The sequence below is a fragment of the Chelonia mydas genome, chromosome 7 (genome assembly GCF_015237465.2).
Source record: "Chelonia mydas isolate rCheMyd1 chromosome 7, rCheMyd1.pri.v2, whole genome shotgun sequence".
In the NCBI taxonomy this organism is placed as follows: Eukaryota; Metazoa; Chordata; order Testudines; family Cheloniidae; genus Chelonia; species Chelonia mydas.
Window position 1 is genome coordinate 111,743,906 of NC_057853.1, and position 21,463 is coordinate 111,765,368.

Here is a 21,463-nt window from a genome sequence, read left to right on the forward strand (position 1 = left end):
CAACAGGAGTCCATCCAATCCATGTAAAGAAATCTACTTATGCCATTTACCATGATAATTGATAGTGATGAAATGAAGGATATTTACTAGCCTGAAAAAACTTGCTTGAAGCAAACAGAATTTTGTATTATAGTATCATTGTTGGAAGAGAAGACTAGCACTGATTGCTAATGAAGGCTGAGATCCTCCAAACACACGCACGAGTTACTTACCATATAAGTCGCCCTACTGAACACAATGTTCTGATTCAAAGCCTACTGAAATCAATGGAAAGACTCCCATTGACTTCAAAGACCTTTGGATCAGGCCCTAAGTGTACAAAGTTACCCACAAGTATTTGCAGAATTAGGAATCTTATACTATTCACACAGGAGTTGTAAAAACATGAAAGGGAAACCATTCATTTGATAGAAACAGTTGACATTTAATTGCTGCAAGTTAGAGTCACAAATATTACTTACACTCTACTCTCTAAAATACAAATGGAAATACTAATTAGAAAAACTCCAGCATGCCAATTTTATATAGGCACATTCGTGGTTTGACATCGTTATGTAACATTTCTATATGACCTAAAACAGTTCATTTCCCAAAAGTTTTTCCATACAATTGTGCTCTTCAAATAAGGCATAAATATCTAGTTTTAAGAAACAGACTTGACTTTCACAAAAATAAACAGCCCTGTGTTTTCAAAATACATTAAATGTGTTTTAAATGCTTTCACTGTAAAATAAGAAAAATAATTCTTTTATGACCTGCAGAAACAAAAATCAAGTTTTTAAACATTCTATTAAAAACAGAGGGCATAAAAAAAAAAAAAAAAGGAAAGTTGCAGTTGTTCTTCCCCAAATGATTTTGATGTTGCTACCAACGTTGCTACAGTATGCAGTGCAAAAGAATATCAGTAATATCACAATGTAATATTGGTCCTTTAAAAATGGACTCTTAAAATTGTTGCTCACTGCTTAAAATTGCCTAGGCCCAATCTATTCACAATAGTCAACAGACAAAGTTTAAGGATGTTATTGCTCACACAACAACAAAAAGAAATGAAGGGACCAAGATTTCATTACAATTTTTCATGATTCAGCACAAGGCATTTCTGCTTCATCTTACAAAGCATATTATGCTTTAGAACTCTTCATATGCTATCGGAAGAACGGGGGGGGGGGGGGGGGGGGGAGGTTAGGGAGGATCTACTAATATTTTTTCGCCTGTAAAAACGTTAGAAAGTAAAACTAGTGTGAATCTGTTGGATTTCTGGTTTAGTTAAAATGCATATGTCAACTCTACTTGACCTGTGTTACCTTGGTTTGTATTAGCTACCTGTAAAGGCTGACTGAATGAGATTCCTTTCATCATACAGGCACTGCTGTCTTTGCTACAGTAATAGAGACACACTTTGATAGACAGTACAGCTTCAGACGACAGGAAGCTACTGGGCAACTGCAAGGTGATGAGAGGTTGAAGGGAAATATCCTCAATTTCTCCAGATGGATTCTGTCCCTGAAGCAGCCACTCATTACCTGGAAAAGAAAAGCATGATGTCACTGCCTTTTATTCACAAAGTTAAATCTCACGAGGTATCAATTTGTGCATGATTTTAGCTTTAGGACTACATATCATATTTTGTTACATGCAACAGTAGTGGAAACGTCCTTGGATTCTCCCATTCTGACTGAAAATTGAAAAATAATTCACAAATACTTCTTTAGAAGTAATTTTTAGGTTACGAAGTTTTATTGTATAAAGCTTGGATTTAAACATATGGGTGCACCTTACACAGACTGTCCTAGGTACAGGCAAAGCATCTCCAATATGCTTTGTTAGCTGATATTTAAATTTCCCCATTAACAGGAAGCTGTGCACATATATCAGAGACCTAATACTCAAGATAAGATGACTGAATGCTCCAAAAGTACATAAAATGTTAGATTCTTATGAAACATTTTCAAATAAAAGTGTTGGCTTTATAATGGTTTACTGGAAGTTAATAATGTTTAGGCTGGCTGAGACCTGAAATTCCTGTGTGTTTAAATATTTAAGAGTATATAACAATATAGACATGCAAAATGAGAATATGGCTAATTTACTGCTCCAACCTATGTCTTGCCATAAGTGAGACAGATGAAGTACTCTTTTGGCTTTTTTCATAAAATAGCTACAACTTCAAAAAAAACCCTGTTGGATTTATGAGCTTAAAATGACTTGTGTGCTAAACTGCTTACATTCTACATTTTTACTAACCCTTAAACTATATGGAATATAAATACAGCTCTGTAACATCTACTAAAAATATATCAATCCCCTTAGTTCAAAAGATTAAAACACTGTCCAATTCAGTGTTGCAGATGAGTAAAGACAATTTAAAGGGCCATAAATTGTCTTTAGATTTGTATCTGTAATCTACTGCAGGAACAAATGTTGTAATCAGGACCTTTGAAAATCTGGCCTCAGAAGTGGAAAAATAAGATTAAAAAATTTCATTCTTAACTTTTTAAAAATTTCCCTTTAGGTGATGCTTAGGAAAAGCAGACTGGTAAGCCTTTCAGTATACTTTTCTGGCACAAAGGAGTTCACCTAATTATATGTAGACTACATCTTTTTCTGAAGGCATCACTTATTCTCTAGACATCTGGAGATTACCAGTGGGTAGTTATGCTATTCTTTAAAACATCTAGGAGAAAAAATGTTCCTGGTTAAGTGCACAAAGATCATGAACTCACTTTTTAAGAATGGCAGGCAATATGGCGTTCATTTTAGTACAGAGAAATGTTTTCTATATACAACATCCTATGGTGGCAGTTTAATTTAGGCCCATAGTACCATAATAGCCCTAGTTTGGGTATGGTAACAGTGGGTGATTTTTACTAAGGGGGATGGTAGAGGCTTAGGGCTTCTAGTAGAACTTTTTACACACCTTTTTTCTACCATTAAAGTACTTGTGTAATTTCTAAATTCAACACTCAAAAGAATCCTAGAGATGGGATATGTTAAGGGTGGGGAATGAAAAAAGAGCAAAGACCCAGCACTAAGAAGGCATAGGTGCATTAGCTTCCAAAATTCTAGAAGATATAGGGAGAAGCACGTGTTATTAAAGGAACGCAGAGAGAGACAGACAGACAGAAACACAAGTCTAGGCACAGACTTGGCACTCTCAATTAGGGGGTAATATGACAGTTCTTCTGATGGAAAACGCTGGCTGATATTCACCTGAAGGATGTAACATTAGATAAGGAAGAAGCAACTAGTAGAGTCTTCTTAAGATGCTCACACACCAGTTTCCCAGTTGATTGTGGAGATTCTTTTGTTTCAACTGCTACTGCAAATTGTGCCCAGCAAAATCAATCAACGGGGAGCATTTGTGCCATTCTTAGATTAGTCCAACATATGGCCTTTGTCTGAACAAAGGTCGGACTCACGAACAATTGGCAAAGAGACAGAAATGTTATCAAGGGATACTTTACATATGTTTTGGAGGATATATTTTTTAGTTTTCTCTGTAGTGTGCCTGTAATAAAAACATCCACCCATTTTCAGAGGTATATTTAAGTTAATTCCAGGTGAGATGAGCTTCCTAATTTTTCAAACTTTCAGGCTAATGCGTACATAAATTTTCCTTTGAACTTTAGCAATATTTTTCAGATATGTTAGAAATTACGGTGAGATGGAAAATGTACCATATTCAGTAGAAAAAGGCATAAATGTAGGCAACTACTAGTATTTGAGCCAGGCCTTAGCATGAACAACATTACTGCACTACACATCATGAATGTACAGAAAACATTTTAATGCACTCTTCTATGGTGCTTATAAATGTAATATAATAACTGAGCACCTAGGAGACAATGAGCTTACGTTCACAGCACTCAGCAAGGAAGTATTATTATTCGTCCCATTTTACACATAGGCACAGAGAGATTACACGAGAAGTCAGCAGAAGAGCGAGGAAAAGAATCCAGTTCACCTTGTTTCCAGTGCACTAACAACAATACAATCCACCCTCTAGTGTAACTGTGTGCCTTGCTCTGTATGTGTGTGTATGTAGTACGGTGAATCAGGTTCAAATTTTGGTTTAACTTGAAAATAAGTTCTCACTCAGGATAAAAATGTGATTTCCGTAAATGGTGTACATCATCTTTCCTGCTAAAAATTCTTAGTAGATCTGTCACCCTCCCAAAAGACAGATGATGAGGGTGGAGCAGCCCATCCCCAGAAGACGACGGGAGGGCAACCATCTAAAGAGCATAAAGGGGCTGGGCTCTGATTGTTGATAATGAACAAAACTTGATATTTTACTTGTCTGTCAAATACATTATTCACTCTGGATGAGTAAGCTAGTAGAACTTTCCAAGGCTGCAATATATGCGGTCTTTCTAAAAATGCAGGCACTTTACCTTCTGCTGTGAGAAACCAGGAACTGGGTGCTTCTTCAGTCAGCTTCATATTTGCAGGAAGGCTTAACCTTAATAAAAACTGAAGGGTCTGTCCAGGGGTTACAGTCAATGAAGGAAGCTGGATGTTTGGTGCAGATTTAGGCAGTTTGGGGATGTTTGCCGTCTTATTGTTTTGGACAAATGGATGATCTACAACATCAAACATTTCAGTGTTCATGATAGGCAGCTGTCAAAGAAACCAAAAGAAATATTAACTAGTATTTCTATTTGAAAGCCTGCTTTATGGTATAAGACTGCAGAGCATCTCACAATTATAAATTCATATCACCAAAATACACAGCTAGTGGGTGAACAAGGAATTTGTACTGAAATTAAGATTTATACATTTCAATAATATTTACTGTATAGAACTGGAACCCTCTTAGCCAGCATACAGAAATTCTGCACTGATGGGAGAGGGAAGGGGAAATGCCAAGAGAAATTTTATTTAAAACAAAGAAAAGAAAATAATTTACCTTTAAGCAATATCAACACCCACATCTATTTTTTTGTGATTTTTTTTGTCTTCTCTCACTTAAAATTTGAATAATTTCGTTGCAGATACCAGTTTAATAATAACTCAAGAGTGCTTTCTGTTAGCTTGGAAATAAACTATTCTGAGATAATAAAATTCTTGGTCTTCGACTGTGCAGATTATGCAGTCCAGGACATGATTATCTCATATAGCAGTGGTTCTCAATCTTTCCAGTCTACTATACCCCTTTCAGGAGTCTGATTTGCCTTGCGTACCCCAAGTTTCAGCTCACTTAAAAACTACTTGTTTACAAAATGAGACATAAAAATACAAAAGTGTCACAGCACACTATTACTGAAAAATTGCTTATTTTCTCATTTTTACCATATGATTATAAATCAATTGGAATATAAATATTGTACTTGCATTTCAGTGTGATAATTGAGCCTGTTTTTCACTTACGAGCCTTCTCTGAAGTCCAAGCCCCAGGCAATGGGGCTGAAGGAAGTAACTTGGCTTTGTGGAAGCCCCTGTGGTGTGGGGTCTTTGGCAACTGCCCTGCTTGCCACTCCCGAATGCCAGCCCTGCACCTGCAATCCCCCTAAACCCGTCCCATGACCCTGAAGGGGGCTGCAACCCGCAGGTTGAGAAACACTGATCTAGATCAGCTGACGAATCCCCTGGTTGAGATCCACTGTCATACTGGAAGCACTGTACAGTTGGTATTTAAATATTAAACACATTAAAAATGTAGAAGTTACCAAATTTATTTAAATACATACACAGTTCTGAGGAAGACAGTTTAGCCTTTGTGTCGGTGTACCTACATGGCAATAGCTACTCAGCTATATATGATGCCATCATCAGACAGAGAAATGATGTCATCATTCATTCACATCTGTTTTGCCTTATTTGTAATAAGCAAATAAGGTGGAATCCAGTTTTGAAAGGGCACTTAACTTGACCACTTATTTGTGAAGAAATCAGGAACACCTAAAACTCTGTATTTGCTCATGCAAGATTAAGGGCCATTAAAAAAAATAGCTGTCAACGCTAAACATTGTAGCCGTACTGGATTTGGAAAACATCCAATTTAATAAAACAAACACATATTTATGAGCAATACATGTGTTTATAAGAGAGTGATGGGGTATTTTGCTTCCCCACTGATGGACACATGAAATAAAAAGAGCATGCTACCATTCTCAAGGTCTTTGTTGCAAGTGAACTTTGTTGTGCTGTGTTTTGCATTCCTACTCTTCCATATGCCTTTTGCCTTCATTAGAAATCAGAAAGATAGCTGGAGAACTACAGACACTGGCAACTGTACATGCAACAATACCACCAAGAGGGTCTTACCAGCCCTTTCTTTTGGGACTTGATCTGGTGAGCTGCTCAGCAATATGAACTCATATTAATTCCAATACGAGTTGTGGTTGTTCAGGGCCCTGACTAGGTGATCAACATCTTGCAGGACTGGGCCAACAGAGACTATTTCTGGAGGGATGAAGTTTCTGTATTCTAACTCTTTCATGCAAGTTTATCAATTTCTTTCTCTATGCATAAGTGTCCTTCCCAAACTCCGAGCAGAGATGGCATATTTATTTTAAGCCTAACAGGATATTCTTAAAGTAGACAGCTTTTCTGTTTGTCTGATTATCACAAAATATTACAGGTATACATTTACTGCACTGAATAAATTCACCAACTATGCTATTTTATACCACCCCAAATCACTATGAGCCGATTATGTAGGCTCATATAGTAGGAAAAACCTATAGTAATAATTTACCCTAACAAAATCTTGTGTCAAAAACTTTCAGTAAGTTTTACTTGCCATAGAAACAATTTTTGTTTCTAAGTCCAGCACTTTAATTTGATGATTATTTGTGTCAGCAATATAGAGCAGACGGCCATTCTCTTCAACACATAATCCTCCTGGTTCATTGAAAGTCGACTGCGTAAGGCTGGAACCAACAACATTACTTGCTTCTCCTGTACCTGCCAGCGTAGCACAATTCTTCATTTTGGGATCTACAAACTTAATCTAAGGAAAACAAAATGAAAACTCTGAAAAGTCATCAGAATTATAACAAAATCTTATGGTTAGTGTTTTCAAGAGTCACCAACAATTTTGGGTACTCTAATTATTGAGTACCCAACTTGACACACCACTTAGCACTTTGAAAATTGAGATACTTTTAGGTGTCTCAGGTTGGATACCTAAAAACTGAGGCACCCAAATTTACTAGTCAGTTTTGAAATTATTGGCCAATTTTCCTTTTTTCCTGAAAATAAAGCTAGAAATATATATGCAGGACATATAAATAGTAAATAAGTTAATTACATTTTTTCTAGAACAGGCTACCTAACCAAAGACTAAAAGTAACCATATCTTCATGCTTCTGTACTACTTTTAATTTAATGCTAATTTAACTACAGTATCAATTTGTAAGTATCTGCGCAGCCAAAGGAATTCTAGGAAGTTTATTAATAAGTAATAATAATTATTAAATGAATCTCTAATCAATTATCTGGAACCTACACATACCTCCACTGTAAAAATTCACGATTCTAAACATACCTTGTGAGCCTTGAGCATACACAATACTAAAAACTGTTTTAATAATTAGTTTACATGCAGCTGGGGATTGTTCATATACGTATTTATTATTAAATTAAAAAGCTGCAAATGTATATGAAAATTTGATATCTTTGGTTTTATTCCCTCACCCTGTGCCTTTTTCAAATGCCACTTGCTTCTTAGGCCCCAATCCTGCAAAGTTTTCTACACAAGCTTAAGCTTTATATCATGCAAGTTTTAAATTCAATAGGATTACTGAGAGGTTAAAACCATGTTAAGACTTTACAGGACTGGGGACTTGGACTGTTAGATTTTCAGGGGTTGGACAGTATCTACACACACACACACACACACACACACACACACACACACCACAGTAGGGCCTCTATGTGCTAATGTAATATAAAACTAAACAATAGTAACAATCTGAAAAAACTGAATTAAAAAAATGACTCTTCCTTCCCATTGTATTTGTGTTCCTGCAGTAAGAAATGAAGAACAAATGACATGCTTTGGTTTGAATGGCAAAGCATTTGAATGTTTGTATCACAAATGTAGGATGTGATTTAAAAAACTTTTTTTTTTTTTTTTTTTTTTAAATATTATGGGAACAGTCAAAGGTCCTAATCAGGAGCTGTGGTAGGAACTATACAAACACACAATCTGTTTTATTTTCATATATTTTGTTTTAAATTTAACATAAACTAGATTAAGAAAAAAAGAAGAAGGACCCCATGTTATTCCCGTGACGTGAGTTAAAGAATTTGTAGGTCAAATACAGTTTACAAAACAAAAATAATCCACAAAACAAAAAACCTTAATTGTAACATAGTTCAGCCACCTATTTTAATAAATGGTTTATCTGAAATGCATCTTAAACTAAATTTAAATATAGTTCTTTAACTCTGTTCCCAGTCTAATATAAATGGGTTCTTAGTAGGGCTGTCGATTAATTGCAGTTAACTCATGCGATTAACTCAAAAAATTAATTGTGATTAAAAAAATTAATCGATTAATCACATTTTCAATCGCCCTGTTAAACAACAGAATACCAATTGAAATTTATTAAATACATTTGGATGTTTTTCTACATTTTCAAATATAATGATTGAAATTACAACATAGTATACAAAGCGTACAGAGCTCACTTTATATTATTTTTATTACAAATATTTGCACTGTAAAAATGATAAATAGTATTTTTCAATTCACCTCATGCAAGTACTGAAGTACACTCTCTATTGTGAAAGTGCAACTTACAAATGAAGATTTTTTTTGTTATATAATTGAACTCAAAAAACAAAACAATGTAAAACTTTAGAGCTTACAAGTCCACTCAGTCCTACTTCTTGTTCAGCCAATTGCTAAGACAAACAAGTTTGTTTATGTTTACGGACATCATGCTGCCTGCTTCTTATTTAGAATGTCACCTGAAAGTGACAACAGGTTATTGTATGGCACTTTTATAGCCAGCATTGCAAGGTATTTACATGCCAGATATGCTAAACATTCATATGCCCCTTCATGCTTCGGCCACCATTCCAGAGGACATGCTTCCATGCTGATGTGCCTCGTTTTAAAAAAAAAGTGTTAATTATATTTGTGACTGAACTCCTTGTGGGAGAAACTGCTCTGTTTTACCCGCATTCTGACATATATTTCATGTTATAGCAATCTCGGATGATGACCCAGCACAAGTTGTTCATTTTAAGAACACTTTCACTGCAGATTTGACAAAACACAAAGAAGGTGCCAATGTGAAATTTCTAAAGGTAGCTATAGCACTCAACACAAGGTTTAAGAATCTGAAGTGCCTTCCAAACTCTGAGATGGATGAGGTGTGGAGCTTGCTTTCAGAAGTCTTAAAAGAGCAACACTCCGATGTGGAAACTACAGAACCTGAACCACCAAAAAAGAAAATCAACCTTCTGCTGGCGGCATCTGACTCAGATGATGAAAATGAACATGCATCAGTCCGCACTGCTTTGGATTGTTATTGAGCAGAACCAGTAGTCGGCATGGATGTATGCCCTCTGGAATGGTAGTTGAAGCATGAAGGGACATATGAATCTTTAGTACATCTGACACGTAAATATCTTGCAACTCCAGCTACAACAGTGCCATGCGAACACCTGTTGTCACTTTCAGGCAACCTTGTAAACAAGAAGCGGGCAGCATTATCTCCTGCAAATGTAAACAAATTTGTCTGTCTTAGCGACTGGCTGAACAAGAAGTAAGACTGAGTGGACTTGTAGGCTCTAAAGTTTTACATTGTTTTGTTTTTGAGTGTAGATTTTATTTTTATATAATTCTACATTTGTAAGTTCAACTTTCATGATCATCTATCTATCTTCCTACTGTATTTTCCACTGCATGCATCTGATGAAGTGGGCTTTAGCCCATGAAAGCTTATGCTCAAATAAATTTGTTAGTCTCTAAGGTGCCACAAGTACTCCTTGTTCTTTTTGCTGATACAGACTGTCACTCTGAAACTACCACTCTGAAACATGATAAAAAGACTGCACTACATTATTTGTATTAGGTGAACTGAAAAATAGTATTTCTTTCGTTTTTTTACTGTGCAAATATTTGTAATAAAAATAATATAAAGTGAACACTGTACACGTTGTATTCTGTGTGGTAATTGTAATCAATATATTTGAAAATGTTGAACACATCCAAAAATATTTAAATAAACAGTATTCTATTATTGTTTAACAGTGCGATTAGATTAATTGCGATTAATTTTTTTAATTGCTTGACAGCCCTAGTTCTTAGCAACATGAAAAATAAAAGAAAGCAGAAGGGAAGAGATTGAAGGCCATGACTAAAAACAATGAATGCTAATACTACATCTGTAATTCATAACATTCGGTATTTAATTTTTGTTGCTATTTTTATTTTATTTTTTATAGCACTGACTTAATCATATTGTGTAATTTTAAATAAACCCTCAGTAAAAAACATTACAATAATGGAACCATAGAATAATCTATTTAACGGCAAAATAAGCAGTAAATGCAATTTCAGTCTCGCAGATAATTAAGATATAGGATAATAAAAATTATACAAACATCTATCACTTCAAACAATCATCTGTAGTTTCATTACCACAACTGGAAATGAAAAAGTCACTTTCTTGAAAATTTATGAGCTGGGTAACAGAATTCACTGGTTATAAGGCATCTTATCTAATTCTATGTAAAATAGGGGAAGGGAGAAAGATTGACTGAGCTTATTTAATCACAGGGTTGTCAAGTCCCTTCAAACTTTCAGCTTTTCAACAGGAGCCTGGGGAACTAGTTGTTTCCCTTCCTAAAGCATGATTTTAGCTATATCTTACTGAAAGATTTACGCCATAATTCAAAGAAATTAGTCTTGAGTGAACTAAATGTATGTCCTAAATGTAGAAAACAACAGAACAGTTTTCTGTTAGCTATGAAGTAGAGTACAGGGCTATAGTTCTACTTCATGGGTCGGCAATGTAAACTATAAGAGAGATGTCTGAGTGGGTTATAAGAAAAGGGGTACTTGTGGCACCTTAGAGACTAACAAATTTATTAAGCTTTCGTGAGCTACAGCTCACTTCATCGGATGCATGCAATGGAAAATAAAGTGGGGAGATTTTATATACACAGAGAACATGAAATAATGGGTGTTACCATACAGACTGTAACAAGAGTGACCAGGAAAGGAGAGCTATTACCAGCAGGACAGTGTGCGCGGGGGGGGGGGACGGCGGGGGGGAGACGGATGGACGGGACAACCTTTTGTAGTGATAATCAAGGTGGGCCATTTCCAGCAGTTGACAAGAACAGGAGGGGGGAAAATAAACATGAGGAAACAGCTTTACTTTGTGTAATGACCCATCCACTCCCAGTCTTTATTCAAGCCTAAGTTAATTGTATCCAGTTTGCAAATTAATTCCAATTCAGCAGTCTCTCGTTGGAGTCTGTTTTTGAAGTTTTTTTTCTTGAAGAATTGCCACTTTTAGGTCTGTAATCGAGTGACCAAAGAGATTGAAGTGTTCTCCGACTGGTTTTTGAATGTTATTATTCTTGACGTCTGATTTGTGTCCATTTATTCTTTTACGTAGAGACTGTCCAGTTTTGGCCAATGTACATGGCAGAGGGGCATTGCTGGCACATGATGGCATATATCACATTGGTAGATGTGCAGGTGAACGAGCCTCTGATAGCGTGGCTGATGTGATTAGGCCCTATGATGGTGTCCCCTGAATAGATATGTGGACACAGCTGGCAACGGGCTTTGTTGCAAGGATAGGTTCCTGGGTTAGTGTTTTTGTTGTGTGGTTGCTGGTGAGTATTTGCTTCAGGTTGGGGGGGTGTCTGTAAGCAAGGACTGGCCTGTCTCCCAAGATCTGTGAGAGTGATGGGTCATCCTTCAGGATAGGGTGTAGATCCTTGATGATGCGTTGGAGAGGTTTAAGTTGGGGGCTGAAGGTCATGGCTAGTGGCGTTCTGTTATTTTCTTTGTTGGGCCTGTCCTGTAGTAGGTAACTTCTGGGTACTCTTCTGGCTCTGTCAATCTGTTTCTTCACTTCAGCAGGTGGGTATTGTAGTTGTGAGAACGCTTGATAGATATCTTGTAGGTATTTGTCTCTGAGGGGCTGGAGCAAATGCGGTTGTATCGTAGAGCTTGGCTGTAGACAATGGATCGTGTGGTGTGGTCTGGATGAAAGCTGGAGGCATGTAGGTAAGTATAGCGGTCAGTAGGTTTCCGGAATAGGGTGGTGTTTATGTGACCATCGCTTATTAGCACCGTAGTGGCCAGGAATTGGATCTCTTGTGTGGTCTGGTCCAGGCTGAGGTTGATGGTGGGATGGAAATTGTTGAAATCATGGTGGAATTCCTTGGATGGAATTCCATCCCACCAGCATCTAACACGGCTGCTACTCTGAAGCCTGAGTGGGTTATGTAATCACCAGAATCCAAGGATGGAAGTATTGCCTCATAATTAAAAATCTGGTGGGTATTTATATTGTTTTTAATACATATCCCAACTGCTTCTTTCTTTTGTTAACTTCCCATGCTTCCCTGCTGGACAACTTCCCTTCTTTTGGTTTTATTCAGTGCTCTCTCTCATCAGGTATTTCTAAGCCATCTATCAATGTGGTATCTACAGCTGTATGTTGCTGAATGGCATGTTTCCTGTAACATAAAAAATGAAGCCTGCCAACTTGCTTTGCTCCTGGCTCTTGAACAGTTTTTAAAAGAATAAATAAAATTTTCTTTTAAAGTACTGCAGAAAAATATACACCAAATATTTACTTTTCTATTTTTTTAAGAAAAGAGTCTTTTATTTAAATATCTACCACTGCAAACTGGAGAATTATTGAGTAACATTAGATACTTAACTCTTCAGCTTAAGTGAAAAAACAAACAAAAAACCCATATAATTTCGGGAATAATTTATTACTATCCAGGTGATTATTTTATTATGAAATACTAAGAATAAATAATCTTAACATGCTTAAGCAAACTCAGGATTAAAGGCACATCAAGAAAATAATTTACAGGATTCAGCACTTTTTTGCTAACTTGAGTAACATTTTGCTATTCTTAAATTGTCATTTTTTAATTTAAGGGTACAGCTGTTCATGCTGAACAATTGTATGCAGTGTTATTGTAGCCATTTTGGTCCCTGTATATTAGAGAGACAAGGTGGGTGAGGCAACATCTTTCGTTGGACCAACTTCTGTTGGTGTGTAAGCTTGAAAGCTGGTCTCTCTCACCAACAGAGGTTGGTCCAATATTACCTCTCAACTGGTCTTTCATACAAAACAATGTAATTATTAAAAATTATAACCATAGACAAAGATTTTTTGATAAAAGTTTTCTGCTCTTGTATGTGAAGAAATAATTTTCTAATGTAATAAGAATTTTTAATGAGAATTGGATAATTTAATGAAAACTTTTTCCAAAATATAATCCGATGCAGCTGTTAAAAAAATCTAAGCCTTCTTCCAAAGACAATTCCTTTGTTTTATGTATCAAATGCTATAGCTTCAAAATTCTTCTAACAAGCATTCAATCACTTTAAATCTAAACATGAAGGCATTTTATACACTGGATGAAATCCTTGCCCTAGTGAAGTCAATGGCAAAACATTCACTGACTTCACTAAGACCAGGATTTCACCCTCTATTCATAGAGTCTAACCCTTCTTGAAAGAGATTTAGGGTTAGCCTATAGTAGAAAAGGTTTGCTGGTATAGCTACGCTGGCAAACCATCGTAGTATAGACACAGTTTATAGCATAAAAAGGTGCTCTTGACAATACAGTTTATAATGATTCCCTGAGCAAAAAAAGCTATACAGACAAAAGCACTTTTATGCCAGTAAAATTTTGCCTACACTAGGATTTTGCCAGTATAGAAAAGTCAGGGTGGGGGTGGCGGAAGAGGTGGAGAATCACAACGCTAACCAACACAAAGTTGTGTAGACCTGGCCAGGGTAAATAATTTGTTTTAGTTGAATACATAATCTAATCAATGCGGAATTACAACACTCACAAAAATAGGGATATAAAACATCTACACGTCACAATCTTTATCTCACCTCATGACTGGCCCATCGATGAGCCAATGAGCATAACCACCAACCCTTCTATCTCTCAGAGATACAGGAGGCCAAACGGATGAGGGGCATACCCTCTTTCCTAATTGCTCAAAGCTGAAAAGACCTCTGGTGGCTGTGACCAAGCATTCTGAATTACTCTGCTCTTGTTTTGCATCTTTTTGTGTTAATAAAACCAGCCCTGAGGAAAGGGCCTTGGACTGAACTGTTGTTTGGAGCTTTATTTTAGCTTCCCCGGCCAGTGTATCTGCCCATCAGTACACAAGTCTAGACACACAGTAAACCAGGTGACCAGATAAAAGTCCAAGATCAAAAACAAGAAAAAAAAAAAAAAAAAAAAGTATGTCATTTACTTCCTTATAATACAATTTTATGTTACTGAACCATAGAGACATGCTTTTCTGATGCTACCTGACTCTGATGCTGGTGGTGAAATGAGTTACATAAATACTGTTTTGCATAATTTATTATACCGACTTACCTTATGATTATAGGAATCTGCTACATAAAGCAGTTTCCTTTTCTTGTCCCAAGTTACTCCAAGGGGGTGCTGCAGCTTTGCATTTATTCCTGCTTCATCAACATCACCAAAGGCAAACAAATTCTAAAGGAGTGAATTAATTAAATTTGTACAATTAGTTGGTTACGCAATGTTGACATAAGTCAGTAGACAGTGAAAATCACCGTAATTAAATGGAAATTAACTGGCTAATTTTTAAAAAATGCACTCATGGGAAATGAAGCACTTAGGGGACTGGATATGGGTGTGGAGCCTTTGCATTCTAGGCCACCAATCCAGCCCATTTCAATAGCAATCAAAAGTCACTGCCATACATGGTTATTCAGTGGATTTTGTGAATGAGTTGGTCAGTCCAGTTCTTGTTGACCAACAATCTGCATTACAAAACTCGTGTTGAGACATAGTGAAATTAAGAAATGAATGAGCCTGGAGACAGAACTACCCTCTTGCCCCTAAAAGTGGTTCCTCCAGATCAGGCTTGAGGAATATTGGTAGGGTGATGCTGGGAAGACTGAAGTTGTGTGTTAGTCTATTACCAATGGATCTCTCTCTCCTCCTACAAGATGTTTCACTGCTCCATCTTTCAGTGAGATTGTTCGCACAGTGCTGCTCTCACTATCTGCTACAAAAATACAGTTCCAGGGTTCTTCAGAAGCCAGAGAAAGACCTGAAGGCTGGGCAAAGGCTGCCTTATGGGGGTATGCATTGTTTCGGTTCTCTTCATTCCCACTCCCAGCAAATCGAAGGCAGGTTCCTTTCTTTAAATCACTGAAGAAAAAACAAGTGCCCAGGTTCAAAGACAAGTCTGAAATAGTTCAGACAGAATTCTTATATAGTTTCTGTTTGGTAAATATAAGTTACCAAAATAATGGTATCTGAACTGCTTTTATTTTAATTTGTATTTCACCTTGGTTTATAATTAACACTTAAATGATTTAGCATAATGCAAAGTAAAACAATATTTAATTATATGTATGTATAAGTGTTTTCCAAGAGGATAAGTCTCCTTGAAGTTTAAAGGCTCTTGCTCATCAAAAGCTAAATAGCTGTTTCTAATATCTATCATTATAGTGGCGTACCTTCCTTTTGGGAGTTTTCCGCATTCCAACATGAGAGCCCAGACTTGGTGAGTACCTGCCATGGCTATCCATAGAACATCATCTTCATGAGTCCCTGAAACTTTACCAAATATGAGTATAAATATCATAGAATGGACCTCGGGCAACAGTTGCAAAAAGGAATTACCTCGGTCATGAAAAAAAAGTGAATTACTTTCAGTTACTTAGCCATTATTCTTCTGTAGCTTTACTAGGGGAGAAAAAGTTGTACCTTTTAATCTTTGTTGAAGATACCACTTCTACTAGGAAATGCAGTCAGTAGTCATTCTGATAGTGGATATACATTTTACTCAGTGTCCCAACAATGATATTGAATAACGATATCTACAGCACAGGCCCAACAAAGAAAACAACAGAACACCACTAGCTATCACCTTCAGCCCCCAACTAAAACCTCTCCAATGCATCATCAAGGATCTACAACCTGTCCTGAAGGACGACCCATCACTCTCACAGATCTTGGGAGACAGGCCAGTCCTTGCTTACAGACGGCCCCCCAACCTGAAGCAAATACTCACCAGCAACCACACTCAGATTACCATTTTACATGTCCTAAGTGAACTAAACATTTAAGTGAGCATCTGAAGAACAACTGGGACAACACCATAAAGAATTATATGAACGAGAAAAAAAGCAAGGTTAAAAAAAATTAGGGGTTGAAGTCATGGATTTCAGATGTATTCTTGCAACAAGAGAGAGAGCGGTGATTACAAGATTACAGGATGATGTTTGAGAATGATGAGTATGCAAAGATGCTCTACCAAAATCAGAATGTGGGGTAGGATTTTTAAAAGCACTCAGGATTTCAAAAGCTCCCATAGATTTCAGTGACAGCAGTTAGGCCAACACTGACAGCTTATGAAAATCCAACCTAGAAAGACTAATTCTAATATTGTTCAAATACAGGCATTTCTATTCAATGAAAATTAAACATTGAAAGATGGTGTAAAGATAATAAAATCTAAATATTCTTTTCAAATTACGTGCCTGTAGAACCCACTAAATGTGTTGCAGAGAAACCAAGTATCAGTATTTATTTTAAGTTTTATTAAATATATGAAATATTGGTATAGAGAAATGTCCCTCTCTCCCCAAAGAACGGAGACAGAAGAACTATGAAAAATACTCAGCAACTGTCGTCATGCAAGTCAAGTAGTTCTTTCTAGGACAACTATTAGATCAACAACAACAACAAAAAAGAAACAGATATGGCAACAGACCAAATGTCTGGATTATGAGAAACAAGAAAAGATCTCTAATCTCAAAATTATCACAGAAAAGCAAAACTATTAACATCTGTCGTAGCATATCCGTGGGTATTTTTAAAAGTAAGTCACTTAGTTTGTTATACAGTGCTCTGATGATAGACATATTACAAAAGTTTATTCTTCTTACATGAATGATAGAAAGTGCTCTACTTTGAAGAAGCAGCAATTTAGAAAAAAACCAGCAAAGCCAGGAGAATACATAGAAAGAAGACACCGACAAAAGCAGGGAGGAAACCAAATGCTGAACTAGACTTTACTCTCACTGCAGTTAATGTGATAATACCAAGTACTCCTTATAATCCTTGTATGGTGAGGATTTATTTATTTTCAAAGGCTTTATTATAAAATAATTATCCAATAAAAAGAACAAAGTAATTCTTTTACGTTTACACAATTAAACACTACATTCCAATCTATCTTGGAAGGTTTTTTTAAATCCAATGTAGTTTCTCCTTATTTGGGAATGCAGAGTTTTATCTCTAGTGCTGCTTGCAGTATCAAAGCAGAAGTTTTTCTTGTAAATGTGATATAGTTGTATTATAAAGATTCACTCACAAATTATAGCTTTTGATGCATTATTTCATGTGACAGCATTTGTTTTGCAAAATAAGAAAATTATACCGACATCGTTTCAAATTGCACTTTTCCCCAAGCAGATCTCCACTTTACTTCTGGAGTTTCTGGGATCCCCTATTTTCCTCTCTTCTATATCCTTACTGTTAAGGGTCTATGGCCCTGATCTTGCAAACATTCATGAACATATTTAATAGTAGCACATGCTTAAGGTTGACTAAATCACAAAGTAAAGTTAAACACATGCATAAGTGATTGCTGGGTTGGGGCCTGTGCCATAACCACAATTTTTTCAGCAAGGAGGACTGGAAAGGATTTACTTTATAACTAGTCAGTAACAATCTCTGTCAGAAAGGACCACATTCCCAGGATTACAGCAAATTTCCAGCCTCCACTGTCCTGGGACTGCATGCCTACTTCCAGTCTGGAGATAAAGAGGCTGGGAATCAAAGCCATGTCTCTTGGACGGCAGCACTAACATTTCCTAACTAGACTGAAGATTGCAAATATTTTTCCCATCTACTAATTTTATCTTTTTTTGAAAAAAATAGGGTAGAAATCTGTCAGTACACACATCCCTTGCCAACATATAAGAGGCAAGAAAGAATAACTTTCATGCAGCAGACCACACTCATGTTTAAGTATATGTAGATATGCAAAATGGGTGAAATCATGGCCCCACTGAAGTTACTGGGAGTTTGGCAGTTAACTTCAGTAGGGCCAGGATTTCACCCAATACCTACAAATTAGTGGATTATCTCACTGAAGAAAAAAAAATAGTCCTTAGATCATTCCCTCAGCCTGATTCAAATCCAGAGAGAGTAAATCCAAGAAAGATGGCCATAGCTTGACTCTGTACCATTACGAGTAGGTGGGGATTTTGTCCTTTTTGATTTTTTCTTCCCAGTATTTTAGGGAGTTAAAATTCCTGTGCTTTTTTTGCATTATAAAAACAGCAAAATCATATACATAGTGTTTTATCAGGCAAAAAACGTGTGTGTGTGTGAAACAGCACAGTTCTTGGAGTGTTCTTTGTAAGTTAACTGCAGTTGCAGAAAGAGCACAAAGCCCTGCTGCATGTGCAAAATACAATTCCTTTTCTTAAATTTCATGGCAAAGTATGTTTACACATCTCCACAGGTGCACAGGGCCCGCTGGAGGAAAAAAAAAATTAAGACAAATCCTTGACTTGATGAACTTTCAATCAAAGTTAGACATAAAACAGCAAGGAATGTCAAACAAAGGCTGCAGAAGAGACCAGAGAGGATGAAGATTACAACAGGAACAAATAATGCAATATTAATTTTCACCAAACCTTTACCAGCATAACCAAAGTGTATTAAAAAACAAAACAGAAACCTAACCCTGCTTCCTAAAATAGAAAGCAAACACTTCTTCCTAAAACATGGAAAAGGTAAAGAGCAGAATCCTTGATGAAGCCCACTATGAACATCAATATGCAGATCTAGATTAACACTTCAGTGCTCTGATATTTACAGTGATGGGTACTATAGAAAAATCAAAGATAGACAGCTAAGCATGCTTACATATCTTGTTTTGATAATATATTAAAATATATTAAAAGTATTGAGCAGCAATAATGGTAATTTGCCCTTAAACTAGATAACATTCCAAAGAACTTTTAACATTGAATTAGAACAACAGAAGACAACTTAAAAATCTCTTTAGGAGTTGTCAAGCATGTTTATTTTTGGCAGCTATGCATCTGGCATTCACAGTACAGAAAAAAATTCAGAACTTCAAACAGTGCTTAGGAATCTAATTCACAATACATTTATTAATGCCCACTGTTTAGGTTTTTTAATCACAGTCTTAATATGATTAACAGAACAAAGTTACTGACTGTGGAAAACAGAACATGCAATCACCACTGCATGTAGAAATATAATATTTTACAAAGTACATTGTAAATTTGCAGATTGGGAAATACTAAATTTGCCTTCTGTTATGTTGACAACTTTGCTAGAACCAATGTTTCATTTTACTATCAGAAAGGATCATAATCATCTGCTTTCTCCAAATTCAGAGAAGTCTAAATTATTAGACATTACAGCTGTTAAATTAAGTTTTATAAGTTTGTCACTGGAAATTCACCTTTACAGTTCATTACACTCTATGGAATGAAGTGTTTCCTTGTTATTTCTGTTCAAAAGATCTTTTTCTAGTAAAAGGCAGTTTTTGTAATATTAAAAACATATTTCTATTATGTGCATTTAAATTATTAATGGAATATAAGGCTTTTAATAATCCCTTAAACACCAATCTTATCCCCTAAACACCACTTTTTTGGCTTGATAAAGGACAGTAAATAGAAGTCAATAGCTTAAATTGATTGCTGTGTAGTTGTTACGAAGTATGCCAGAGTAGCTGACTACTTGACCACACAAAACTATATCAACTCTTTGCCAAGTCTCTCCTCGATTAGTTTCCCTTCAGATGCCTAAATGGAAAAACACTACCAATTTAGGAATTATTACACTTGCCGGATAGGGGTGGAGAACCCAGGATACAACTTGTTTAGGACATGTGAAAGTTCCCATTATATCTATTTATTCTTTCCTTCTGTGAGTTTTGTAAGCAAGGCTGAAGACAGCTGTTCCATACATTCAGATAATATGTACAAGGAAATCACACACTATGAAATCTTTCCAAAATAGTGAAAAATTTCCTGGCTACTCCACTTGTGCATGGCATGACTTTTGCTGTGACTTTTTTATATCACATTTCTCAAAAGACCTTTTCTCTTTAAGTACTTTAGATATGGGAAATAAAATCCCAGTGTCACCTTCCACTCATTTGTCGAGCCCTGTCCTCACTATTGAGCAATTTTTAATTTTGTTCTCCAAAGTATTTGAAAGAAAGACCCTTAAGTTTTCCTTTACAAATACATATCTGGGTATTTTGGGATCTCATTCACAAATACATCTGTAGCCCCTACTGTTACATTCCAATTATATTTCTATTACAAGATCTTCTGTAAATTAAAATACACATTGTGTAATGAGGTCACGAGAAATGTGCGTTTAGAGAGCCTAAAATAGTCAAACTCTGTGATAACAAAGAGCCAAAGTTCAAAACTTTTTCTGTGCCTTGATGGTCTGAGAAATCAAAGAGCACCTGTTAAATGGTATTCAGTTGTTATCAACTTGCGGAATTATGGGTGAATCATCAGGAATAATTCAGAAAAATTATAGCATGCAATTTTTGTAAATAAGCTGTTAACAGAAACATGGAAAAATCTTACATTCCTTTGCCTTTTAAAGGTTATAGAATTTGTACTTCTTTAATAAAATACTGCAGTTTCATTTAAATCTGATCCACATAAAACTTACAGCGGTTTGAAGAAAGTACAAACTTCCAGGTAGTTTACTGAAAGTGTGGTCAATACTCGGCGCTTCTATAAATAGATGCAAATCATGTAGTTCAAGACTGGATTTTGGAATCTAAAACACACAGCTATGTCACTAAGCATGGGTCACAGTTCTGTTCCTTCCAGTAAGAATGCAGCTATCAAGAACATTTCGCACTTAGATCAACTGTGCATTTAAGTATCACTTGCTTTCAACAGCCACTGAATAAAAATAGAAGAGAGCTTCAAAATTAATAATACATTTTTAAAGGCATACCCCTCCATATGAAAAAATGGGGTGAAATCCTATTCCATTTAACTCAATGGGAGTTTTGTCATTGACTTCAATGGGGCCAGGATTTAACCCATGGGGTTCACTCAAGAATTATAAAGCAGACTAAGACATTTCAATGGGCACTGCAATAAAATCAGAGATAAAAAACAGGATTTTATCAACAGTTAATTTAATCATTTGCCTTGTCTTCATAAATTCCCTACCTTACAAAGATATTTGTTTCAGT

The 21,463-nt window shown here is 36.1% G+C and overlaps 1 protein-coding gene across 2 annotated transcripts in view; it reads right to left on the reverse strand.

Moving 5' to 3' along the window:
• Nucleotides 1-403: 403 nt before the first annotated feature.
• The window catches only part of NHLRC2 (NHL repeat containing 2), a 54,516-nt gene continuing 33,456 nt past the window's right edge, over nt 404-21,463 (reverse strand). For both annotated transcript variants that reach the window (XM_007056331.4, XM_043550380.1), the window contains exons 6-11: nt 15,693-15,792; nt 15,150-15,381; nt 14,575-14,697; nt 6,749-6,958; nt 4,398-4,623; nt 404-1,526 (exon numbers count right to left, since the gene is read on the reverse strand). In XM_007056331.4, coding sequence (XP_007056393.2) covers nt 1,270-1,526; nt 4,398-4,623; nt 6,749-6,958; nt 14,575-14,697; nt 15,150-15,381; nt 15,693-15,792 — 1,148 coding nt within the window. In that variant the 3' untranslated portion in view covers nt 404-1,269. The remainder of the gene's footprint in view (nt 1,527-4,397; nt 4,624-6,748; nt 6,959-14,574; nt 14,698-15,149; nt 15,382-15,692; nt 15,793-21,463) is intronic.